We start from the raw sequence: 27,367 nt of genomic DNA on the forward strand, positions 1-27,367 counted from the left end.
GATGGCAGCCGTTGTGTCGCGGAAGAAAAAGCTTCTTTCCACGCCTGCGTGGCGGATTATCCTCACGCAGGCGTGGGCTTGATTGACGGCTGGAAAGCAGGACTGAGAGCGTGTGAGACGATCCAACGGCAGGATTACTTAAGAAAACACAGAACAGGAAGACCTTGACATGACCTGCTAGGATTGCGTTAGCTATCTCCTCTGGAGACATTTATTAAATGTATGACGGCAGTCATCTGCTGGAATTAGTGGTGGACTCATTTAAAACCATTCATCTAATTGGAGAAATTAATTGCTATAATTCCCATTTTAATTGCATGTCAGTGTTTGACTCGTTCTTCTCGCTGAGCGGTGACGTCGGGGTCGAACTGATTTCGGTTCAGGGACCAGTCAGAGAGACCAGACCAGTAAAATAACCACAAACTCTGAAGGAGCCCCTTTGAGACGGTGCCGTGGGACCAGAACACCACGAGCACGTCCTCATTGCATTAAGTTATCTTTAACCAAACATGGAACTGTTTCACATTTATAATGTTGCTTCTCGACGGTTCCGTCTTGGTTGTGTAACGTCACTGTTTGACACCCGCGTTCAGTCGTGCTTAAACCAAACAGCATCGTGACGCTGCGCTCCCGCTGAGAGGCAGGCCGAGGCCTCCGTCACACCGGGATCCTCGCAGCTTCGTCAGCTTTCCTTTCCCGGTTGTGATCAGCTTCTTGTAGATGACGGTGGGTTTGTAGAGTTGTAACGCAAACATTGCAGTGTGGGTTTGTGTTTCTGTCTGTCCTGTTCAGGGTCTCTGTCACCTCCTGCTGGGCGCTCAACCTCCTCCTCCTCCTCCTCCTCTTCCTCCTCCTCCTCCTCTGTTTCAAACGCTCCTCTTCAGCTTCACTCTCTCGTCACTTTATTCAAACTCTGTTGGCTTGATTTTTTCGAGTTCTGCGTGTTCCCCGACACAAGCGCCGCTTGCTCTCATTAACTTGCTGTACAAACATGTTGCCTGAGATTAGACTTTCAGTGTTAAACCAAACAAATATATATATTTTTAAATGTCTTTAAAGGTTCTCCTTTTGCCACGACCTTAAAATTATACCTTTTTATACTTTGCAGCACATTCAGATTGCTTCAAAGTAAAATCTATTAACTTTATGCTGCGCCACCCACCTGTTTACACGCAGGTTTTCACTCTGACCAGACATTACTTCATAGAGGGTTTTTTTTCTTGTGGACATATTTCTGGTCTGTCGTCATTTACGGGTCGGAGGTTTGGACGCCATCATTTGCCCTTTGCCCCTCCACTGCTCTCTCCATTTTCATTGTGAAGTCTGCGGTGACACTGAATTTATTCACACGTATTCCCTGTTCTATCGCCTCTCTATGTACATTCAAACCCTGTTTATACGCAGTGAAAATCTGCAAACACTTTTGAGGAGTCCGTTTATGTGACACCGGCGGTCAAATCCACTGCATCCGTGAAGTTTTTATACCGGCTCCCAAGGTGGGATGTTTCTGTCACGGGTGCGATTCCAGAGCCTGCTGGAGGCCACGGAGAGCTGCTACTGCACATGAGCTTCTCCCGCCGTGGTAAGTAGTCCCTTCTGCTCACGCGCCAGTAAACCGTCATGGCGGCCCCCGACGCGGTTTGACTCGCCGTCCGTATTCTAGTTTTGTCGTCCATATCAGTAGTTTATTGGTTGAGATTCTCTTCTGGTAGCATCAGATTCGTCATCAGTCCATACCGATGTCAGGTTCTCTCCATCTCTCCACACCTTGTCAGTACAAAAACAAGCAACAGCGCCCTCCTGTGGCCCGCCATGCTTACTCCCAATATACAGTACATCGTTGTCAGTGCGTCCGCTGCTGAACGGTAAACGCACCACTTTTTTTTTCTAACTGATCAGGTGTTGTCACATGAAATGTTGTCATGGAAACGGGGCCTTAGACCACATTAGACTTGTCATCTTACCGGCCACCAGGAACGAGCCCTCGTGTTCAGATTGTCTTCATTGTGGGTTTGGAGGCTGATTGTGAGTAAATCTCACTCTGGTCGCTCATGTTACCAAACAGACCCGCGCTTCTCTGCTGGTTTGGTCGCGTTGTCAGTTAATGGCTCTGTTGTATGGATTATTTCCGGGGCCCTGCCTGCAGGTGTTTCCTCTTCCGTCCCTCCGGTTTGCCGTTTCACCTCTCAGCTCATTGGAAAGTCAAACATTCAGTGACCTCTGCTGCTTGTATGTTGCTGCCGGCCCACTCAGAGCCGTGACGCACACCATTTATCCATCTATTGTTAGAAATCACCGGAGCCTGTCAGGAATTTATTGAAATTAACCCACCACTCGTAATCAGCAGGTATTCTGGGCCTGAAGCCCCGGGGAAATTAAAGCTCCACTCACGTCCTCGTATTTCATCTCGGCCCCGTTCACATACAGCAAGCCCACCCGGGACTACAACCCGCGACCTCTGCCACTTTGACAAATCTGAGGCTGGCGTGGGTCTTGGGGGGGGTCCAGGTGTTTGACGGGTGTTGTAATGCTTTCAAACTCATTCATTCCCAAACGTCTCCATGGATCTCTGAGGACTCTCTGACACGTTTTTCTAATGAAACACTCGGATACTTTACGGTCCTTGTGTTTCTGAAGTGTTTAAAGCTTTAAAGGAATCTAATAGAGGAAATATTGATCATCAAAGTGTAAATGATTGACTGTAACCTTTAACTGTTGAATCTAGAAAAGAAAAAATCCCATTGGATTGAAAGATTAAATGAATAATGAGGTTCATTGTTATTAACTGAGAATCATTAAACATGGGACATGATGTTAAACTGTCCTTTGTCCCAAAAGATGGTCGTCACATGAGGTTTCCTGAGAGTGGCGTGGGAGCTGTGTCTCTGATATGGGAAGGATGTAAATGTTGGGACACATCATCAGTAGCGTATCTTTGAATCAGGGGGTGTTTCAGCCTTTCAACACGACACACACTCATTAGAGGTGATCAGGCCTGGTTGTTTCATTGGCGCAGCTCACGGCATTGAGCAAGGCAGGGGCGTCACTTCCCTGAGTCAAGCCTAAAGCTGAGCTCAGACCCTGATCAAGCCCTTCTGCTTGATCCATGTCCACTGGCGGTCCACTGGCTGATTTAATTGTCTGTCGTGAGCCTGACCATGGACCCCAAGATCCCTCAGCAGCCTGATGGAGGAAGCAACAAAACCTCTGGACTTTAGTGTTCCATCCTTGTTGTTGAGCGTCTGCAGCTGAATTCTCCCATGGGACTGTGATGTAAAGAGACTTCAGTGAGGGGGACCAGACAACCGAGTCTGGCCTGAAGGTGGCTGGCTGACATCAACCAGCATCTTCCAATCCCAGACCATGGCGAGCTGTCCAGCTTCTGGTGTGGTCGGTGGATGGTCTGACTTTTCCTGTCCCTCTCGGACAAATGATGTTGCTGTGATGGACCTGGTTGCTTTCTGGACCAAGAAATTACTGAACATCCTCTTGCTCTCAATTGCTGCGGCCAGATTTATTAGAAGCTGGTTGTGCCTCCAAGAGTAACGGCCTCTCCATGAGTCAAGATGTGTTTGAGAGATGCTGGAGCAGAGAGGACAGGTTGGGTCGTCGCCACACCATTGGTGGAGGTTATTTGCAGAGCTCTCTCCAGCTGAGCTTTCTCCTCTCCAGGCTTTCCCTTCTTTCTTTTCCCTCCATCGACCCTGATTGGCGAGAGCGAGCCTTTGCACTTCTTTCAGCCTCCTCCATCTGATGGTGTCCATTTCTGTCCGGTTAGCAGGGGAGGTGCAGCATTGCTGATGGTATGGTCTCTGGAGTCCTTCAAAGTCGTCTGAAGTCCCACTTTAGAGCGCTGGTACTCTTCGGTGAGGCTCGTGAACGACTGACTGACTTAGAGGGCGAAGAAACACCAAAGACACTGATCATTTTGAATATTCCCAACTCCAAACACAACTTTACTTCATCTGCCGGAGTTTGGCCAAAACGTTTCTGACACAACGATTCGTACTCATACTCCTTTTTAATGACGTTGCTTCATGGGTGGAGCAGGTTAAAGTTGCTTCATGTGGGTGGAGCAGGTTAAAGTTGCTTCATGTGGGCGGAGCAGGTTAAAGTTACCTGCTTTTCATTTTCTAGGACATTCAGACGAGCCACGCTGGATTTTAGAGGCCACGTCTCTTCATTTCACGCAGTCACCTTTGAAACTGCTTTTTACTCCAGTACTGCTGCAAGTACTCGAGTACTGTTCACTCCATTACTGCTGTTTGAACCTGTGTAGCTCCCTCTAGTGGATGAAGGGTGATTAACAGTTAAACGGCACCTTGTTCACGAATGAAACACCAACAGATTGATAGAAGAAAGACAGATTAGGAACAGGTTAAGGTTGGTGGTACTGACTGGTCGAGCAGGTGGAGGTTTTTGTCATTTGAACCAGGAATTTAACTAAAGTCATGTTAACGGGCAGAGTTCTGTTAAAATAACTAAAGGAAAAGCTTCTGTCGCGTTCAGCTGTGCTTCACTTTGCCTGTTTACAGGAGCCAGGATCAATAAGAGGCACAGCTGGAGGCGTGGGGCAGATTATTTGCATGTCTTGCCCAAATAAACTGGAGGCTCAGCAAACAGCAGTGTTTGTCAGCAATAAAGTGCACGAGAGGCTTTTCTGTCAGGAGGAGGCGGAAAAGTGTTTGAAGTGAACATGAATGGAGTCAATCACTAACGCTCACACTCTGCAGCTCTTCCTTTACCTCCGTTTGTACCGTCGCGAGTTTCACCCCCGTTACTTCAGCTTTTTGGTATCTGCATCCGCGACTTTGTTTTCTCGATACCACAATGCACGTGTCCTGGTGTCCTGGACGGTGTCATGGTTTGCTGCATACTGCACAGAATAAATCTTAATTCATGGAGCTGCACTGCTCCACCTGCGGTCATCCCGCTCTTCTCTGTGCGTTTTATTTAACCAGGAAGGACTCGTTGAGGTGGAGATCTCTTTTACAAGGTGACCTGGCCAAGACGTCACATCATCATATTAAAAAGCAACAGAAGCATCTCGGCCGCTACAACATCCTACTTCTATTTAATCAGACTTGGTGACGTGTTCATGACCAAACAATGAAATAGTGATAAGGCCTATCATGTTTTTTTAATTGAACCTTGAAGCCCGAATGTTTTATTTGCGGATTATCGCCACCTTAGAGCTTATGGGAGGAATTTTTTGCAGAATCAATTCTTTTCAGTGACACTTCAGTTCACCGGCTTTAATTTCATTTATACATCTTTAACTCTTCTGTCCACCTTGTGAGCAATGTCCTTTTTAGCTTTTGCTTTCATAAATCTTCTCAAAACCTCCAAATATGGAGTCATTTTCAGGGTAGGAATACTTTGAGTAATCTCATTGTGATTCCAGTATGAAATAGTGATGTTTTCTGTGCGTTTTTTTTAATCAAAATAATCCTGATGCAATCAAACTCAGTTTGTCGTTTCCTTTGTTCAACCTGCACGATGTGGGCTGCTGGAAGTGGCTGTAAAATACAAACGGTCCTCGTGTTTTAATGAGTGTGAGCTGGTTACGCTTCACCCAGTGTGACTGTATCACCGCTCCCTGTTTGATTTGAACAAAGCAGCGGCCTCTCGCCGGTCCGCCCTCGCCACTGTCATGAAGCTGCTTGCCGCTCTTTATCGCCGAGCCTCGCTGAAACCCGTCATACTCGCGTCTCTTGCACTATTAAATATCTGCCTTTAAGAGCCGTCGACGTTGTGACAGCGTCTTCAAGAGAAGCCCGTTTTCCACCGTTCTCAGAGCTTTACTTTCCTTGTTTTTATCGTTTGTCATCAGCCGTCCGCCACGAAATTGTTGTGGTGATATGAGAGACGGCAGCAGAGGAGAGACCCCGGCCGAGGAAACGCTTATCAGTGAATGGAGACTCGGCTTGAAGTCCTTTTGATTGACATGAGCAATAATTGGCCATCAGCAGTGCGATGGAGACTTAACCACAAAGCCGCTGAGGCGTGCATGACAGTGGGACTGTAACCCGTCAGACGCGCTGCAGCCGGAGGCCCGGCGCTCCGCCCGGCGCTCCACCAGGCGCTCCACCAGGCGCCAGCTGTTCCTCACAGCTGTCTGCCTGCTGGACAAGCTCATTCCACAGTGGTCAGTTAAATATAGCTCTAGATCTGCGCTCCACCCCACACAGCTTCACAAAGATCCGTCTCACTCAAAGCGACTGCAGATTCTCTTTCTCTAAAACCAGGAACTCTGAGTAACCGTGTTGTAGCCGCCATCTAACTGGAGAAGAGACTCACACATCAGAGTGAAGGATATACTCCCAGTTCAGTCCTCTGATCTGCTGTTCTGTTTGATGAATTACCTTCAAATTCACACTTCGCCAACGTTAAAGTTCCAATCGGAATTCAATTTAAAAACATATTTTTCTCCCCGAGGAATCGATGACGGCCAAAATTTTCTAAATGAGTTTACGTAACAACTGTCAAAAGTTTGCGTGAAAGCTTCGCCTCGATCGTCACAGTGATGGAACCAGTGAGAAGAAGTTTTTTAAAATAACGCATTAACACAATATAGTAAACGGATGTAAAAGCTTCTTGAAGTAGCTTCATTCACACCTACAAGTCCTTTGGCCAAGTCTCCATCCAGCCTCTTGACTGCTTGGTTTCACGATCCCTTCACTGTAACACGTTAAAGCAATGAAGCTGTTTCACTTTCAGAATGGAAAAAAATCTAAAACGTTTCTTATTGACCTGAGAAAACTCTCTTCTGTCTATTGTGTTTCACAGAAAAACTGCGATTTGGAACCAGGCAAACCAAACAAAAGGTCCAAATGTCAGAAAGAGACAGAAAGAGGGGGGGGGGGGGAAACGACTCGTCGACTATTAAATTTGTTGTCGCCGATTTTAATAGTCAACATAATCGTGACTACTCGACTAATCGTGGCAGCCCTAGTCTGGATGGTGCTGGGTGGTGCTGGATGAGAGGAGTCTTTGAGAAAGGACGTGGTTCCTCACAGGGATCAGCATTCACAGGTCTCTGAGACAAACCATGAATTCTCTTACAAAAACACTCATTCATTTTGTAGCTTTTATATTTGTGTGGGGTTTTTTCTTGGACTCTTAGCTCGGGAGGTTTCTAGAAAACATTCATGTGGCTCAGAAGAACACAGAAGTCTGTTGGAACCTGTCCCCTCGATGATGTTAGAGGTGATTCATCGTTGTGGTGCCGTCTATACAATTGGCACATGCTTTCTGTCTAGATTTTAAAGTCGTAGTGACTGAGGACTTTTTTTATTGCTAATATTGACCAACCTTTATTGCTGACCCGTCTTGGATGGTCTCTCTCAATGTCCTGGTCATAAAGTCGCTCCCATGCTGCTCTCCAGCTGTTCCCCAGCTGTTCTCCAGCTGCTCTCCAGCTGCTCCTCAGCTGCTCTCCTCCTCAGCTGCTCCTCAGCTGCTCCTCAGCTGCTCCTCAGCTGCTCCTCAGCTGCTCTCCAGCTGCTCTCCAGCTGCTCCTCTGCTGCTGTCCAGCTGCTCTCCAGCTGCTCTCCAGCTGCTCTCCAGCACCTCTTATAAGCATCTTCATCAAAGCACCAGCAGCTGGATTTTCTTTTCTGTCAGACGAGGCAGGTTCGTCATGAGCCGAGCGCTGAGCCTCCTCCACCTGTCGACACAGAAAGGCGAAGGCGGTGTGAAGTAACACAACTGAGTTGACCCTTTGTGGGTCTGTAAAGACCTTCGCTTTACACAGAGATGTTCATCACTAGGTCGTCTTCTCCTCCTGTTCTCCATTTATCTGCTGAAGGAGGAGGAGGCAGAGTGGGAGGTGTGGAGAACAGTGCTGCACTGTATGGATGAAGTCTTCTCAGATGGAGTTTGTCTCTTCAGCTGCCTCACCATGAATACGTAATCCCCACCAGCAGTTTCACACCATTTACAGATATGATGCAAATGCAGGACGTGTAAATCCGCAGGGAGCAGACACAGAAACTGTGAGGCTTGAAGATGTTCTTCTATAAAAGCTTCTCCTTGTTTAATATGCTGAACAGCGTCTGCCTTGACGACGGTCCGCGCTATATCTCCCATCATCCCGAGCGACTGCAATCAGCTGAACTGAAAGCTCGGGAGCTTCGGCTGTCGACCGGCCACCACCTGTCCTTGAATTACAAACACTTAAGAGTATTGCAGTTTTTCTAAGTGGATGAAACGTCATCTTTCTCCGATTCAGCAGTTCAAACTTCACCTGACTGAGATGCTTTTTAGCTGATCACTCACCGTTCAAGGACACGGGACAGTCACTGGGCTGCTGCCTGTCACTTTGTCATTTCACTGGGGTTTTATCCATATTTTAAAAGTTAAACAAAGGCACACACTGGACAAAAGTGTCTTCTTCAACTTAAAGTTTTTTTCAGTCTTCGGCTCTTCAACAGTCATGTGTTCCAGGAAGTTTCTTAACTCTCTAAATAAATCTCTTAAATCTCTAATTTCTCTGGAAAACGTTGGAAAAAATGTGTTCTATATTCAATTCAACTTAATTTCTATATCACCAAATACAACACATGAGCAAACATAAGCAACTGTGGAAAGGAAAAACTTCATTTAATAGGAAGAAACCTGCAGAACCAGGCTCAGAGGTGGAGACATTCTGTGATTGCATGTTGGGGTTTGAGGATAGAAGGAGAGAAAAGGTGAGGACAGACAGATAAGACGGAGTCCAGACCTCAACTGTCCTCAACCACCACAGTCCAAACAGGAACGTCAGCTTCATGTCATAATGTAAGTTCTGGTTCTGAGGTAGGAAAAGTGATTTATTGATGGATATTGATATGTACTTGATGGAAGGTCGATGTGGACTTTCTCTTCTCTTCCACCAAGGTCCCCAATTCCAAAAAACAACCAAACATTTGTGTCTATTTGTCCCTGCATTAAATAAATTAGCTCACGCAATAGGGACGTCCCGATCAGATCGGTAGATATCGGCTCGTGGCCGATATTGGTGATTTGTGAGTGATCGGAAATCGGCAAATCCAGCCGATCACCACGCCAATCTAAAAAAAAAAAAAAAAAAAAAAAAGCTCAGGTCGAGCTGCAGAAGCTAGAAGCAGGCGGAGCGGGGCCATATACCTATAAAACTAGAGTTATATATAGTGGTTTATGTGTTTTTGTGCAGGAGTCTACATCTAAATTTCTATGTGGTCTCTTGTGTTTGGTGAGTCACAGCGCCCCTAAAGGCCTGGCATGTGTACTACATGCCCTGAAGCCTCATGTTGAGCCGTGTTCATAGTGATTTATTTGCCACAAAATCCAGGTGAAGTTGTTTAGGTTAACATAAATAAGAGATACAAGACTGCAGAGTGTAATTGTTTTGTTTTTTTTGTTGTTATGACTGAATAAAGTTTAAATAAGTTCTGAAGTCATTCTGAGAAGAATTTTGATTCAATAAGTGAGTTTTACAATAATTTCCAGCTAAACAAAGCTTCTGACAATAGTGCTTTTAGCTTCAGACGTCTTAGTTGCTCCAAAAATAGACTTTTGAGTATATTTGCAATAGCAATGTAAGTATCGGATCGGGAAAGTATCGGTATCGGCCGATACTCATTTTCTGAAAAATCGGATCGGTATCGGGGGCCAAAAAGTGTGATCGGGACGTCCCTATCATGCAGTGCTTTCCTCATTGGATTAAAATTCACCGTTCAAACCATTCTCAAGTCTCTGAGTCTGATTGTTTGAACAGTCAGACAGACGGAACAGTCCCGACAGGCCATCGGTCCGCCGTCGCTCCAAAACTCCACCGCTAAGACAGGATGAGAGAACAAACTGTGGATGCTGGAACAGATGCCACTCTTACCTGGCTGTGCTGTGACCTTTAATTCAACATGTGACGATGGAATATGTGCTCCGCTCGTGGATTTCTCGCCGTGTGCGTCCATAAGGACTCGCTGGATTTCTGCTGTTTTGTCTTTGATGCTAATTTGCCTGAAGCAACAATCTGTAAGGATTATTCGAGGGAAGTTAGTGAAGTTACTCCAGATGTTGAGTGGGTGAAGATGTCAGACTCTGGAGGTGTTTTGGGAGTTTGTTGAGCCATTAATAAGCATGTGACGGTTCGTGATGCTGGTTTGAACATCAGGAGAGGCGAGACCCTCCGCGGTAACAGTAATTATCTTTTAGAAAGAACATGAGTGTCCATCTGTCTTCCAAAGCCCAAATCACCAGCGGTGTACTGCTGCCTTCATCATCAGCATTTCGAATTGATCCGCTCCTGCGCTGCCATGACATCAGAAAACCATAAAGCTCTTTCTGCTCCGCTGACGACTTGCGGGTAAGCGAGGCCAGGGGAGCCACGGAGCTGCTTTAAAGACTTTATCTGCTGGTCGGAGCAACACTTTCTCCAGTCTGATAAATCTAAATGTGGAATAATCCTGTTTGGTTCCTCGCATCTCAACCTCCCTCAGCCTCCCAGCAACATTAAGTGATCACACAGTAAATCTGGTGTCCAGTCATGTTTCCTTCAGCCTCAGTCGGTCCCCAAAATCAATCTATACATACTCCCAGCTCAGAAAGTCTAAATAACCCCGCGTCCACCTCACGCTCTATCAAACTTGAGCATATGGGCTCTTCACAGGTTCTAAAAAGACGTCGTCTCGTCGCCTCTGAGCTGCTCTGCAATGGCTCCTGGGCCTTTTCACAACTGGTTGTAAAATCTCACCTAGTTTAAAGCAGCCTGCCGAACATGAGCCTTCGCCCCGGGACGCGACTTTCTGACCTAAAGTCCAGGTTGAAACCCGAAGATGAGTGTGTTTTCCATCGTGGCGCCTCGAGGCCAGTGGAATCACCGCCCTGATAAGACTATATACATTTACTTCTGTTTCACTGATTTCATTTCAAATCAATTTGTAAAACGCTGTTTTGAGTGGTGCTTTAAATCGTGTCATTTTCATATTGTACTCCAGAAACTCTATAACCCCACCAGCAGGACTCGGTGCTGTAACTGCTCACTGGTCCAGTTCTCCTCCAGGTAACACCCCCCCCCCCCCCCCCCCCCCCCCCCCACAAACAGTGCAAACCAGTTTCTCCTCTGGATTCACAGAGTTCTCCCACTGGCTGTTGAGGAGTCGGGACGTCAGACGGTCGCTCCTCGCTGTGTGATTTCAGCAGACACTGACATTAGCTCACACTGTGAGACGTAGGTTTCATAAAACTCGGATACAACAGTAAATCTGCACGATGTCACTCTTCACTGGATCGGAAGTGACAGGCGCCGGAATAATGTTGTTATCCTGAAAGTCATCTGAGCGCGCCGCCGGTGGCTTCAGGAAATAAATGAATTAAGCCAACAGAGAATTGATCTGCTATTGCTGTGGCATTTCTGTCCGGGGAACAAGTTTGGTCTGGAAGCAGGTGGAGAGTGTCACGACAGACTGCGCCTCATTTCTGCTGGTTTCTCTGGTCCAATGAGACGGCAGCTTCAGAAAATAAGTTCAGGCTGTCTGGCCGAGACGTCAACCGTCCATAAAGCTGCCTCGCTTTCCAAAATAAAACCACAGACTTCAAGCCATGATCAAATATCATCACAATGGCTAATCAACCATCTGAGAGCCGCCAGAACCCCCCAGTGTCTTACTGCCAGAACCCCCCAGTGTCTTACTGCCAGAACCCCCCAGTGTCGTCCTGCCAGAACCCCCCAGTGTCTTACTGCCAGAACCCTCCCGTGTCTTACTGCCAGAACCCCCCAGTGTCTTACTGCCAGAACCCCCCAGTGTCTTACTGCCAGAACCCTCCCGTGTCTTACTGCCAGAACCCCCCAGTGTCTTACTGCCAGAACCCCCCAGTGTCTTACTGCCAGAACCCTCCAGTGTCTTACTGCCAGAACCCTCCAGTGTCTTACCGCCAGAACCCCCTAGTGTCTTACTGCCAGAACCCCCTAGTGTCTTACTGCCAGAACCCCCCAGTGTCGTCCTGCCAGAACCCTCCAGTGTCTTACTGCCGGAACCCTCCCGTGTCTTACTGCCAGAACCCTCCAGTGTCTTACTGCCAGAACCCCCGCCTCCACCCCCTTCATGCTTGATGATGTGATCACATGACCCACATCCAGCAGGAAGTTCTGAAGGTGATTTGTTAGCTGGTTGTGAAGCTTTTTCCTCGTTCAGTCTGAGTCTCATTTATTTGCTGGCTGCGTTTTTGTTGCAGGTTAATTGATTTTCCTGTAATTTCTCATAAAGTTGCTTCATTCCCCGTCATCGTTTCATTTACAGTCATTCAGCATCATTCAGATTTAGATTTTTGTTTTCCTTTTAACTTTTTGTTGCAGTTTTATATTAAATAGTGGAAGTGTGGTCAGTACAGAGGACGATGTAATACACACACACACACACACACACACACACACACACACACACAATCACACACACACCTGGCCTGACCAATATAGTCACCATTGCCCCGCTGGCCTCGTCGCTGAGTCGTTGCTACACGATTGCAGTGGTTTGTTCAGGGCAGTAGGTGATGCTGCCGTGTGTCGGCGGTGAGCTGGAGGAGTGACGAGTCGATGTTGGCTGTTCTGACCTCCCAGCCTCAACACGGCTGAGTCAGCAGTAAAATCCTACGGCTGACCTCCTGGTACCTCTCACAGCTATTTAAAGAAGCTCGCTCTCCACCCTCAGCCCACTGACATGCCGTAACATGTCAAGCAGTTCGCTTTGTTTAGCACAAACATGTTAATGTGTCTGACCCAGACGGTAATCCCAAAATTGCTGCTTTAATCCCTCAGCGGTTCCGAAAGCCGCCGGACAACGACCAGATCAATAGCCGCTAAACACTGTGATGTGCATTAATTAGTTTTGAAGTTTTAAAGTGTAGCGTGGTGGCTCACAGCTCTGTCTGACTAAAGAGAGCGGGAATGAAGAACAACCTTGTCTTAATGGGATCTTTTCTGGAAGGTATTATTCTAAAGCCGGCCTTTCCTGCTGAAACAAAGTGGAGCTGTATCGATTCACTTTCCCTTTTTTTTTCTTGCCCGTCATGGCTGTCTGCCTTGGAAAGCCAATATCTGACTGTTTTTGAGGGAGCGGGTGGTTAAGGCTCCACGGTCAGCTGCACATCACTTTTTCTCTCTTTGAATGTTGAGATTGAGTCGGAGGCTTCGGTAGGAGAGAGAGAGAGCGGCTGTCAAGCTCTGATTGTTGCTTTGTCTGGAAGGTAAACTATAGTATCGAGAATTGAGGCTTAAAGAGGACTTAAAATCTGCGCCGATCGATAGAAAACTTGGATAAAGTAAAATGAAATCCAAATCTATGAGTAAAACTTTAAAGACGGGCTGTTTACTGTGGCGCCTCAGAGCGCGATTAAACCCAAGCTGGAGGCTTTTCTGTCCACTTGTACTGTGTTTTGATGCAGCTGAAGTCACTGTGGAGTTTACTTCCACCTCCTTCTTTCTTTCGTTGCAGAATAAAACAAGGGGGGGAAAAAAAAGTCCTGGTTGATTTATTGCAGCTGGAATATCAATTCCATAGTTAATCAAAGTAAGAGCAGCATCAGAAGCAGGGAGTGTCATTGTGTGGCTGCCTGGAGGTTTAAAGTGCTGTTGAGTCTGTTTGGGGAGTTTTGAGGAGTCAGTGCTTCGGCACACAAACAGGCGTCCAGAGAGACGGGGTCCTTAGGCTTCGTTCAATAATAATAATAATAATAATAATAATAATAATAACAATATATTTTATTTGTAACGCACATTTAAACAATCTCAAATTGCTGCAGAAAAGATAAAAACAAATAAAAAGTTAAGTCAGGGAGAGAAAAACAGTTAAAGTTTTAAAGGAGCACATAAAACACAATTAAGAAAAGGTTGTTGTTTTTTTTTAAATAGGTTTTTAGTTTTTGTTTAAAAGCATCAGTCGTTTGTGGAGCCCTCTGGTGGTCGGGGAGGGCGCTCCAGAGTTTTGGGGCCGCTGAGGAGGAGAAGGCCCGGTCACCCACTACTACTCAATTCTGAGTTGGACAGGAAGCCAGTGAAGGGATTTCTGGATGGGGGTGACGTGGTCGTGTTTTCAGACCCTCATCAACCTTGATGGTTGTAACGATTCCTTTGCACGATCGTTCACACTACATTGTAAACACGACCTCCATCAGACTGCAGCGTGAAGGTTCTACGGCCACAGTTACCTGGAGACGGAGGCGTGATGTCACGGCGAGTACCTGGGTCAGGTGTGCAGACATCCAGTTGCATTTGCCTGCAGTGTGAACGTCTCCGTATAGAAGCAGCCCATCTGATGTTGTGGCGGTCCAACATATTTCTGTCTCTGAGAGGAAGGGGTGGTCTGTTTGTGTCGGTTCTCCTTCACCACCTGCTGCAGGTCCTCCGTGTTCTCTGCCAAAGGATTTGAACTGAACCAGATAAACAATGTTAAAGAGACTTGGTTCAAAAAAAATGTTGTCTTCCAGGATCGTCGTTTCAGCCCCTTGATTGAAAACGTCTCCAAACAGTTTGGTTCTCTATTAAAAAGTCCCCAGACCTTGGCCATTGTAGATAAATGAAGACTCATTATGTTGAGGCCCTCCATAGGGCTCCGGACGGTGTGGAAGACCACAGTAAGTGGACCGTGACTGACGTTGAGAACAGATTACAGTCTATCACAGTTCACATGCGTCTATTTATTCATCTTCCAGGATCATTTTATCCAGTTTAGTGAACTGCAGCCAATCTCCACTGGAACTAGACGTTAGTGATGAGCCATTTCCAAACGACAGTGGTGTCCAACACCAGACTATTCATGTCTCCAAGATTTGATTTTCTAAAGAAATGTCTCAGCAGTTTTCTGGTTTTCTTTGTAGTTTCCAGTGTTTACAGGTGATCTGCATGACCATTTCACCAGTGTGGCAAAATGAGACCTGGCTGGGAGCGGCACGTGGCCCCTGAGGGCAAATCGGAGGTCAAATGAGTTTGACCGCTGATAATGGAGGTCAATTGACTGATTGAGAGGAACATCAACGATCATCAAGCTCATCACAGCCTCAGAAACACATGATTTTGTCTCGGATGGTTAAAAAAGAAAAAATGTTGGGCAAGTTGAGCAGAACATTTTCTAAGTTTTATTAAAAATAACATCTTGTTGTTGTTGTTGTGGCTTGAGCTCAACTTCCTGAATGGTTTGTAGTTGTGTATAAATAAACCTAATCCGCTCCGTATTATAAAGCTAAATGTGTAAATGTGCAGGAATCAGGGCCACATTTGATTCTGGCACTTTTCCCGTCCGCATGTGTGATTGTTTGACCTGATGTGAAGATGAGTGATATCCTCGGAGAGTGGGCTCTGAGGAGGAATCGGATCGGCACTAATAGACTGGGGGTCTGTTGAAATGCACCTCGGGAGGTAGAGTGACCCGTGAAGTGGGAGGAAATCACAAACAGTGATGACGTTAACTCCAGTCCAGTGACTCTTGAGTAACTGAGGCTGCGGCTGCTCCCTCTGAAATTCACCATGACTAGAATATCATTAACTGGAATTATTCACACGCCGTCTCATTGCTTTATTAGCATCCAATTCAATTAACCTTTCGAAACTTCTACTGGTGCTGACCCCAAACTAAAGAGGTGAAGTCCCTGGGAAAGCAGCGTCAGTAATGTTCGGTGCTCTAATTGTCCGCTCAGGCGGCGGCTTGATGGTCTTTGTTTTGGATGCTTTCTAAAGCCGCTGCCTGCTCCAATAAGCTCTCGTTAATCTTCCTTACAGCCGTCATTAAAGCTGCCACAGCTGCACCCTGCGCCCCCTCCACCACCCCCTTCCCCACCCCTCCACCCCCGTTATCTCTGACCAGCTCACCTGTAATCTCTCTGTCCAGCCTATACACCTCTTTCTTCTCCTCTCATCCCTCCATCTTCTCTCCTCTTCATTGCCCTCCTCTTCTCCATCGTCCCTCCCTCTTCATACCTGCCTTGCCTCGTGGCTCAGAGTTAGAATTCCTGAGCGGAGTCATGAGTTGAACTTTGACCTCCACTGGTGGTATTGGTGTGACTGCGTCACCAGGAGAAGACTGCGGAGGGATTTGCCCCCGAGGGTGTCGCTGATGTGTACGGAGGTGAAGAGCAGGATGTTATCCTGAGGATGTGACTCGCTTTTCTCTCCATCTGAAGAGAACACGTTCTTCTACGAAGGATGTCTTAATCCAGCTCTTCCATCAGATTCACAGCCACTGTGCTGAAATCGAATCCATCCAAACTGAACTTGGACTAAAAACAACGATATGAAATGTTGCTCTCTGACCATGTTTGGTCTGTCCCTGAACCTCAGGCTCCACCAGCGGGGGCTCCAACCCTCCGTCAGCTTTCTGCTGGCAACGTCAAGTCGTTCATCAGGAAGATATTTTCTAATCTCTGCAGCTGATCTGTGGGATTTCTCGGCTGCACTTAATTATCGGGGAACTCGGCTGCACATGCACAGCAGCCCCGTTATCAGTTGATCGATGTATTGCTTTGAGCCGATTGTCAGTCTGGAGAAAACCATATTTCTGGCTGAGGAAGACAAACGGTCGAACACGTTCTGAAACATTTACCGTCCCAGTGGAATTCCTGTTCATGTGCAGAAGAGACTGTATTCTCCGTGTGTTACTGTGGAGGAATACCTGAGGAGTAAACCTACAAGGACGTGACTGTTTTTATTGAAATCCGCAGTGGGATTCCTTGGATTCCTCAAACTTTGCGTGTTAAAGAGAGACGGTGTGTTCCTGTGTTCAGGTCAGCAGGTTCTGGGCCTGGTGGAGAACCAGAGTGACTGGTACCTGGGGAACCTGTGGAAGAACCATCGACCATGGCCGGCTTTGGGCAGAGGATTCAACACAGGTGAGTTCTCACTAAAATCATCCTGCGGATCCATAAAGGAAACAGTCCATGTGGGAGTAAATCAGTATTGTTGGCGTGTTTGGTTTGTTTGTGTGCAGAACTTAAACAACTGTGTGACTCCACTGATGTCTGTTTGTCCGGAAATTCTTACAAATTCTGTCCTCTGTGAGGAGAAGAGAAACACTGTGGGAATGAAGTCGACTACCTGAACACAGCGGCGATGAGCCTCTGCCGCCTTCCCAGCGAACAACCCGGGACTTTAAAGTTGGACTTAAACAGGATCCAGGTTTTATTCCACTTTATCTCAGTGTATTATTGATGGCGAGCTTTAAGCTCCCTGAGCAACCCAGTTTACCTCCCAGCAGCAACAATAAGCCGCAGATTTCAGTCAGGAAAGAAGGAAGTCTGTCAGACTGAACCCATGCTCAGAGGCAGAGATTATAATCCACAGCCACACGCTGACTGTTGATGTGAGCAGCTGCTGAGGCTCCATGTGCCTCTCTTACTTTCTCCATGTAAAGCATGTCAAGGCTCCATCCTGCCTAATTACTTAAACTCGTGCTTCAAACGTGAGTCACATCCAGGATCAACGCTGATCCTGCTGCAGCGATCACTCTACTGACAGAATGGACCGATGGATCAGGTGAACTGGACTTGTTCGTAATGACGTTTGGCCCGTTGTCCGGGCGGCACAACCAGTTCACTCCTTCACACAACAACATTTTCACAAAACTTCTGGAGCACAACTTTTCTGAACTCCTACTCCTCCTCCTGCTCCTCTTACTTCTAGAAACACATTGTTGAGGATCCAACAGTAGTTTTTGGAGTTCTGTCCAGCGTCTGTCCAACACGTGGACATTTCTGTCTCCAGAGGAGTGAGATTGTTCCTGGAGCTGTGAACATCAGCTGATTCTGGACGGCCGATATGAAGCTTATTGCATTGTTAGTGTGACTGAGTTGGAAGCGACGCCAGGAGGTTGGTTGAAGACCTGACTCTGCTTCTCAGATGCAGCAGCTGCAGCATGTCCTTGCTCTAAACTGAGGTAAACTCTTGGACTCTTGGAAGTCAAACTGGACTTCATGTCCTGCTGGTTTGAATTCTGCTCATTCTGTCTTCTGGAGTCGAGTTTGTTTAAAAGACGTGAGCGTTACTGTTTTGATCTGCAGCAGCTTCTGCAGCGTTCACGTCTCGCCGGGCGTCTTATAGCTGCAGAAACATTTCCTGGGTGGAGGCTGTAATTTCAGCAGATCTCTGACTGGCTTCCGTTACACCGTGTTATTATCTTTGCCTGCCTGTTTACGTTACCGCCGCCGTCAAATCTCCTTCGGGAGGATGATCTCTCCACCGGTAGAAGCCAAACAAACAGCGGCGGCTGTGTGACGTTTTCAGCGGTGTGTTAAGAACCGTCAGCGGTTTGTTGGGCGAGCTGTCGGTGACGGAGTGGCAGCTCTCAGCAGCAGGAAGGCCCAGCTCAGCGGCCGACTGACAGGAAGCAGCAGCGCCCAGCAGGAACTCACCAAGTCGCTCTGGAAAGTGGACCTGGGATTTTTGTTTGTGGAAGCACAAAGCTCTTTTATTGGCCAAGGAAGCAAGAAGAAGTTTGTGGGCAAACGAGAGTAATTTGTGTTTTGTTTTCACCAAACTTTAGTCAATCTTCAGTCTGCAGCTCACCGGAGGAAAAACACACGCCTTGATTTCACAGCCTGCTGACGGACATTTATCTCCTCTGTCTGTGTCTGTGTGTGTGTGTGTGTGTGTGTGTGTGTGTGTGTGTGTGTGTGTGTGTGTGTGTGTGTGTGTGTGTGTGTGTGTGTGTGTGTGTGTGTGTGTGTGTGTGTGTGTGTGTGTGTGTGTGTGTGTGTGTGTGTGTGTGTGTGTGTGTGTGTGTGTGTGTGTGTGTGTGTGTGTGTGTGTGTGTGTGTGTGTGTGCGCGCGCTTCACAGGAGTGATTTTACTTCTTCTGGATCGTCTGCGGAAGCTCAGATGGGAGCAGATGTGGAGGTTGACTGCAGAAAGGGAACTGATGAGCATGCTGTCCACGTCCCTGGCAGACCAGGTAACACACACACACACACACACACACACACACACACACACACACACACTCATCGTCTTCTCCTGCTGCCTGGCAGTTTCATCCTCATTCTTCATCTTCTGTCCTCAGCACGTCCAAATCATCTCGAGTTGTATTTCCAGACCGCTCAGTGTTCTCCCTGATCTGTTCATTCTGACTGATCTGTCATGGTGGCTCCCTCCATCACTTCCACCTCCTCCTTCTCAGCCTCCATCACCTCTCCCTCCATCACCTCAGCCTCCTGTCTTTAGCCGCGGTCCTACCGCACCTTTTGTTCCGGGGCGGAGTGTGTTTTCACGTGGGCCCACTGAAAAGGGTGTGGATGGTCCGCTCCACAGCACCGTGGTCTTCCAACGAGGTGCAGACGCTCCTCTCAGTAACCGGAGAGGAGGAGCTGGATGCTGCTGTTTACAATGAGAAAGTTGCGGCCAGGGGAAGCCGGGCGTCGCCCAAAGCGTCCCTGCGTCCTTCACAACCCTACATTTTAACCTTACTTTCTGTGGTGGGGCCTGGGTTTGCCGTACCGCAGCCTCCCGCTCTGCTACGTACTGCGTGGTGGAACCGCGGCTTTTAACTCCAAGCATCACCTCAGCAGGTTCTGTAAACCTTCACCTTCCTTCTCACACGTCAACTCTGACACTCGTCTCCCCTCCATCCATCCATCCTGCTCTCTCTCTCTGCACCTCTGTCCTCTGCTGTGGACAGGTCATCTCAGGTAGAACTTATCCGCCTTCAGTCCCTCCTTCAGTCTTCACTTCACCTCCCTTCTGGTTCAGACATGTTTTGTGTCGGGTCTCTCCAGAACCTTGTTCCTCTCCAGCTTCTGTGAAGAAGTTTTAACTTTCACCACACTGGTCATTTAGTTCTGGCTGACTGGTGCCTGCTGCTCGAGGCTGCTGGTTGAGGAAACAGGGAGAGCTTGTCTTGTTTGAGGACTGGAGGCCGTCCTCGGGTCTGAGCTCCGCCTTCTGAAGGTCACGGTTCCATGTTATCATTGATCTCGCCCTGTGTGGGCTCCGTATCCAGCAGACGAGCGCCCGGTGGAGGGTCTCTCCTTTATCGGGGGGCTTTTCAGAGCTCATCTAGATGAGCACTACGTTTTAATTAAACCTTCATTAGATAAAAGTCCCTGAAGGTATGCAGTGTGAAGATGAGCCGGCTCTGGAAATGGCGTCAGCATTTACTGGCTTTGTGCTGGATAAGCTCCTCGGACGGCCGTCAGCCTCTTTATCACAGCAGTCGCTATGAGGCTGCAGAGCTTTATGTCTCCTTTCAGGAAGCTGGAATCTGTCGCCGAGGCTCTTCTCTCCTCAAACATCTCAAAGTCAAAGAGTCTCTGGTACAAAACAAAGTCCATTTCCTCCAAATGTTTCCATGATTCAGCTTTCTGAGAGCGCTCACACATTTAATCCAGTCTGAGAGCCGGAACATCTGGAGGAACAGGAAGCAGAGAGTGACAGAGTCCAGACTGTGGACTCAGGAACATCTAGAGTATCTTTCACTTTGTTCTGATGAAGGTCAGACCATCAGATAATTCTTCTTGCCTAGACAGCGACTGATAGTGAGCAGATTACTCTTCTGTGCAGAGCTGCTGAGACGACTGTGAAACTCCAACCAGTGGAAATACAATTTGTTTCAGTTCTGGACTTTTCTCCGTCTGACTGCTGACAGTCAAAAGATCCAAGTATTTTTTTTCTAGTACCTGCAAAAGACTGAACTGCAATTCATGTCAACACATTTATCCAATCAGATGCAGTCATGCTGCTTTTGTCCCGCCCCCTTGGGCGAAGTGAGTGTGAGATGTTGACCTGGTAGATAACCTCTCTGGTCTGTTTTCAAGAGGAAGCAGGAACCTTTGGTGTTCTGGGCGTCGGTGTTTTCACTTCCTGTCGTGTTCCGTGTGACCGGATGGTTCTGCTCCAGGAAAACGTTCCATTAACAACATCCCCGTGTGTGTGTGTGTGTGTGTGTGTGTGTGTGTGTGTGTGTGTGTGTGTGTGTGTGTGTGTGTGTGTGTGTGTGTGTGTGTGTGTGTGTGTGTGTGTGTGTGTGTGTGTGTGTGTGTGTGTGTGTGTGTGTGTGTGTGTGTGTGTGTGTGTGTGTGTGTGTGTGTGTGTGTGTGTGTGTCTACAGGACATCTTCAACGCAGTGATCAAACAGAACCCCTTCCTGGTCCACCAGCTGCCGTGCTTCTGGAACGTGCAGCTGTCCGACCACACTCGCTCTGAGAAGTGCTACAAGGACGTCTCAGACCTGAAGGTGAGAGCAACTCCACAAACACCTGGATACACCTGGAAACGCCTACATACAGCTGTGCCTTCAGGAAGAAGCATATACAGAACTTTGAGGCAGAACTTTCTGTCCTTTAAGATCTTTAACACATGTCCAAGTAAGGTCCAAACCTGGTCCAACTCTGGTCCAGCAGAGCCCTTCTCGTTCATCTGTGACACAGTGAGGAACACTGAACACTGCCGAAGCCTCTCCTGCTCTCGCCGTCGTACTGAAACAGGAGCCTTCAGAATAAAACCAACTGACGGTTTTCTAGAAACGTTCAAACCAGTAAACTTCTGGAGCCTCTGCTTCAGAGGACGGTTCTGTTTTACTGATGAAACGTGTGTGAAGAGACTGATGTGTTCACCTGAAATGTCTCCGACAGGAAATCGTCTGTGCACATCTGTCCTCCCGCCTCCATTAATGACCAGTAATGACCAGTAATGACCGAATGAGCTTTTTAATGGGTTCTCAGCATCACAGCGCAGTTAATATGATCACTGCAGGAACCACTCAAGATGATTTGGCATCTGAATATGACCTGATAAGTGGTTCTGGGGGCAATGTGGTCAAACACACACACACACGCACGCACACACACACACCCACACACGTGTTGGTCCACATCAGGGCCTCTGTTGGTCACAGACCAGGCCACCATGGATCAGAGAGTCTTATTAATGTTATTACACGTGACAGATGGAAGTAGAGTGCGTTTATAAAGAAAGTAGACCATTCATGCCTCTGAGAGTACACTTATCCGTTACTATTTTAATCACAATAATCAGAATAAATGCAACGAAATACCGAAAAAACAACAGCAGCTTATAAAAGCTTCGGAAGAAACGGGTTTTAAGGAGAAATACTGGATATTATTCATAGTTTTTCATGAGATGGAAACCTACTGCCCGCTCTGCTCTCAGTTCACACTTTCGTTGAGTTGTATTGGCCGATCTTTGGTTGACCGATGATGTTAGAAACTCACATCCTTGGAAATGCTCAGATGCATGTGTCTTCTTCAGTTTGAGCTCCTGTTGACCTGTTTCTCCTTCTGTCAATAAACCAAAATCTGAATTCATACCGACCGGTCGATAGTCGACTGGTCCAAAAAGACAAAAGAAGCTCAGAAAGCAATTCACAGTGGAGTGTATTAATCTTCTCCCGGAAATATAAAGTTTATAATCAGATTCATGTCGCGTTTTTAATCTTCAACAACTTCAACGACTCTGGCAGTTAGCATGTAGCGTGTAGCGTTGTCCCTGCAGGACTCTGGAAGTTAGCATGTAGCATTGTCCCTTCAGGAGTCTGGCAGTTAGCATGTAGCATTGTCCCTGCAGGAGTCTGGAAGTTAGCATGTAGCATTGTCCCTGCAGGACTCTGGCAGTTAGCATGTAGCATTGTCCCTGCGGGACTCTGGCAGTTAGCATGTAGCATTGTCCCTGCAGGAGTCTGGAAGTTAGCATGTAGCATTGTCCCTGCAGGACTCTGGCAGTTAGCATGTAGCATTGTCCCTGCAGGACTCTGGCAGTTAGCATGTAGCATTGTCCCTGCAGGAGTCTGGAAGTTAGCATGTAGCATTGTCCCTGCAGGACTCTGGCAGTTAGCATGTAGCATTGTCCCTGCAGGACTCTGGCAGTTAGCATACAGCATGTAGCATTGTCCCTGCAGGACTCTGGAAGTTAGCATGTAGCATTGTCCCTGCAGGACTCTGGAGGTTAGCATGTAGCATTGTCCCTGCAGGACTCTGGCAGTTAGCATGTAGCATTGTCCCTGCAGGACTCTGGAGGTTAGCATGGAGCATTGTCCCTGCAGGACTCTGGCAGTTAGCATGTAGCATTATCCCTGCAGGACTCTGGAGGTTAGCATTTAAGCTGTGTTTTGAAGTCAACATTCGCTGTAACGTCTGTCAGAGGGTCAGGTTGTGGCGTGTTGAATCTGATGGAGTTGATCTGGAGGATCTTGTGTGTTTCCTCAGGTGATCCACTGGAACTCTCCCAAGAAGCTGCGAGTGAAGAACAAGCACGTGGAGTTCTTCAGGAATCTCTACCTCACCTTCCTGGAGTATGACGGCAACCTGCTGCGGCGGGAACTGTTCGGCTGTCCGAGCGAGGCCGACCACAACAGCGAGAACGTAGGTGGAGCTCAGAGTCACTGCTTCAGTTCTTTAAACTTGTTCCTACGTGCTTCCACCTGTTTCTTCCTGTTTCTAGTGACAACGTTACACAAGGTGAAGTCCTCCGCTGGAGGTTTTTCTATCAGGTTTACTGCTGCTGAAGTCCAGGAGTTGAGTTTGGAACTTTGTTGTTGTGGTGTTTTAATCTGCGTCAGAATAGATTTAAAGTGTCAACAACAGAAACTGGAGTGTCGCATCATCATCCTGAAGTTTCTGTAAAACCTTGTCTTCACAGTGAATTTGAGCTGCGATCTGATTGGATGCTGCAGTGTTCTATGATTGGTTCTGTTGGATGTTACAATGTTCTATAATTGGTTCTGTTGGATGCTGCAGTGTTCTGCAGTTGGTTCTGTTGGATGCTGCAGTGTTCTGTGATTGGTTCTGTTGGATGCTGCATTGTTCTATGATTGGTTCTGTTGGATGCTGCAGTGTTCTATGATTGGTTCTGTTGGATGCTGTAGTGTTCTGCAATTGGTTCTGTTGGATGCTGCAGTGTTCTGTGATTGGTTCTGTTGGATGCTGCAGTGTTCTATGATTGCTTCTGTTGAATGCTGCAGTGTTCCGTGATTGGTTCTGTTGGATGCTGCAGTGTTCTGCGATTGGTTCTGTTGGATGCTGCAGTGTTCTGTGATTGGCCCTGTTGGCTGCTGCAGTGTTCTGTGATTGGCCCTGTTGGCTGCTGCAGTGTTCTGCGATTGGTTCTGTTGGATGCTGCAGTGTTCTATGATTGGTTCTGTTGGATGCTGCAGTGTTCTATGATTGGTTCTGTTGGATGCTGCAGTGTTCTGCGATTGGTTCTGTTGGATGCTGCAGTGTTCTGCGATTGGTTCTGTTGGATGCTGCAGTGTTGTATGATTGGTTCTGTTGGCGGCTACAGTGTTCTATGATTGGTTCTGTTGGATGCTGCAGTGTTCTATGATTGGTTCTGTTGGCGGCTGCAGTGTTCTATGCTTGGTTCTGTTGGCGGCTGCTGCTCCTCAGCCTCTGACCTGAATACAGCCGCTGTGATTGTCCAGTCTCCCCGGGCCTTCGGCGCTGTGTAGCGTCACTCTGTGGTCAGTTCATCACGTTATAATTCTCCATCAATAAGTTCCAGACACGTTTTTACACCGACAGTGGATTCTGGGGGGTCCGTAACTCAGGAAATAGTTTCCTCGCTCAATTTTCCAGTTTGACCAGCGATTTAGTCTCGTGAAAGTGATGATTAACCTCATGAAGCCGCTGAGGGACTTTCTCCAACCACACGCTGCACCGGGGCCTCCGTCAGGGCCGACGCTGCACCGCAGCCCTGCTGGAGCTCCTCCACCTGCTGGAGCTCCTCCACCTGCTGGAGCTCCTCCACCTACTGCAAGTGGCGTGAAAACTTGTCTGTAATGTAAAGAAAAATGTACAAGTTGTGTATATTTTGTTTCCTCAGTGAATAGATAATAATATATCGTCCTTTAGGACTGTAAAAAAAAAATGTACATTTGCTTTACTGGAGCTGCAGGAAGGAGTCCTGCTGACTGAACCTCTGTAGCTCCCTCTAGTGGATGGAGGGTGACCAACAGTTAGACAGTCTTGTACGTGAATGAAACCTTAACAGATTAGTTTGAGATTATTAACAGATAAATAACAGATTCATCTTTCTGGGGTTGACGATACAGTTATTTACCAGTTTGGCCTCAACATCTGCAGCAGTCTGGATCCTGAACTTTGTACTTAAAGAAGTTCCTGGAACATGGTGAAAGGCATTCTGATCAGATTTTGTTCCAATAAAAGACTTTTTTAAATAAAGAGCTGGTTCATCTAGATGAAACCTTCTCGGGCCTCGAGCCTCAGAAAGTCGTCTTCCTCACATTTGACATCCGCTGCTCACGCTCTGTCCTTTCTGCCCGCAGCTCCAGAAAACTCTGTCCGAGCTGGACGAAGACGATCCGTGCTACGAGTTCCGTCGAGAGCGATTCACCGTCCACAGAACGCACCTCTACTTCCTCCATTACGAGTACGAGCCCAGCTCGGACAACACCGACGTCACGCTGGTGGCTCAGCTGTCCATGGACAGGTAGGACCGGTGTCCTGACGCCCGGGTTCAAGAGTCTTGGATCCACATCATCGGGCTTTCAGAGTTACATGAACACAGTGCAGAAGGTTCTGTCTCTTATGATATAATACGAGATGTTCAATTCAATTCTATTTCTGTAGCTCTAAATACAACACAGCCACGCAGGACACTTAGACACTTTTACAAATCCACATGAACAACGAGAGGAAGAAACCTGCAGAACCAGACTCGGAGGAGGAGACTTTCTGCAGAACCATGTTCCTAAACTTGTGTTTTCGGTGACTGTGAGCTCCGTTGTCATGGAAACAGACCCGAGACCAAACCAAAGTTTCGTGTTTTACTTGAGCAAGTTGTTGTGTAAATGGGGCCTCAGTTAAACCAGGTCACCAAGATGACCTGGTTTAAAAACAGCCTGGAAAATGTTCTGAGGCTGGTGGATTTGACTTGAATGACTCGGGTGTGTTCAGTCTGCCCACAGACAGAAGAACGTCCCAGAAACACAGTTTGCCAAAGTGGCTTCATACAACAGATCTGCTACTAGTGAAGTGGATGAGTTGCCTCCTCTCAGCTCTTCTCAGAGGAATCCTGAAAAACTGTATTTTCCGAACTGTACGTCACATTTTTTAAGTTGTTTGGCTGCTCATGCAACTTATGTATCAAAATATTGACTAAACACCACCTGTGACCACCAGATGTCACTGTATGACAGCAGAAAGCTGCTACAGCAGCACAGAAAAACCTCCATTGCTCCTGTAACTGAATTTCCTGTGTAACTGAAAGTTGACGGTTCCCTTTCCTTGGTAAAAAATACTTCACGTGTCAAAATACGAGTCAGCTGTGTTCTTGGTTCTGCTTTGCTTTGTTTCCCAGTCCAACCAAAGTGAAACACAGACGTTTCCACTTCGACAAATTTATGCAAATCAATATCCTCTGTTCAGGAGATCACAGTACCAAACTGTCTCGTCCAGCCTTCAGTTTTGGTGATTAGCCTTCATGTTCCTGAGAAAACGTTGCTCCTGTGATTGTTGAGCTCTGCCACCAACACAAGTTTCAGTGCATTTGAAAGAAAGTAGTTGAACACACACTCCTAAGAAGACGAATATTTTCCATTTAAAACGTCCCGCAGGCTTTAATAATGCTGCAGAACGTAAACACTTCCACTGGAGACGATCGTTTCTCATTCTATTGACGCTGCGGTGGAATCTGGAACTCGCAGAGGAATCAAGCTTCAGATTCAAATGAGTCTCGTCCCACTTAAAGAGGGAAAACACCTCAGCCTCACGCAACTGGACCAGGACCAGGATGGTGGACGGGGACCAGGATGGTGGATGGGGACCAGGATGGTGGACGGGGACCAGGAGGTTGTGGACTGGGACCAGGAGGTTGGGGACCAGAAAGTCTAACTCGTGGTCTAAGGTGAAGTGCACTTCATGGTACCCAGCTGAGGTGAGACCAGCACAAGCCCGTCTCACCAGTCGTCTTGAAGTCCTGGGACTGAAGAGCCTGTAAGAGGACCAGAAAGATGTCGAGTCCTTCAAGTCAGTCGTCCATCCTGAGTATAGTGATGGACGACTTCTGGGACCAGCTGTTCCCCCCCAAGGTTCTCTCTGGATTCCTGCTGCTCAGGTTCATCTGATGAACTGAACTCTGTTGAAGCTCGGCGTCGGCCATCTTTTTACGGACATGGAACCTTCCAGTGAGACGCTGAAGGATCAGTCATGAGCTGGTGTCGATTAAGTCCCTCCCCTTTGACCACCTCTGATTGGATGGTTCATCCAAGTAGTTGGTGGAACAAGACGATGACCTGGACTGTAGACAAAGTCAAAGTGGGAACTGGTCTGTAGCGTCCCTGCATCGGGATCGAGGGTTCAGAAGTGAAATAATCCTGAGTCCTTCTCATCTCAGTCCAAAGGAAACCTTTTCAACTCTCAAAAGAAAAGCGCGTCTCCCACTGAGGCTTGGACTCGT

General features: G+C 47.4%; 1 protein-coding gene across 1 annotated transcript in view; it reads left to right on the forward strand.

Annotated features, from left to right (window-relative positions):
• The window catches only part of large1 (LARGE xylosyl- and glucuronyltransferase 1), a 79,605-nt gene that overhangs the window by 46,701 nt on the left and 5,537 nt on the right, over positions 1-27,367 (forward strand). The window contains exons 7-11 of the mRNA XM_080492085.1: positions 16,732-16,836; positions 18,781-18,893; positions 21,045-21,170; positions 23,158-23,313; positions 25,236-25,399. Of these exons, the coding sequence (XP_080348211.1) occupies positions 16,732-16,836; positions 18,781-18,893; positions 21,045-21,170; positions 23,158-23,313; positions 25,236-25,399 (664 nt within the window). The remainder of the gene's footprint in view (positions 1-16,731; positions 16,837-18,780; positions 18,894-21,044; positions 21,171-23,157; positions 23,314-25,235; positions 25,400-27,367) is intronic.

This window comes from Lipophrys pholis (genome assembly GCF_963383615.2).
Source record: "Lipophrys pholis genome assembly, chromosome: 22".
In the NCBI taxonomy this organism is placed as follows: domain Eukaryota; kingdom Metazoa; phylum Chordata; class Actinopteri; order Blenniiformes; family Blenniidae; genus Lipophrys; species Lipophrys pholis.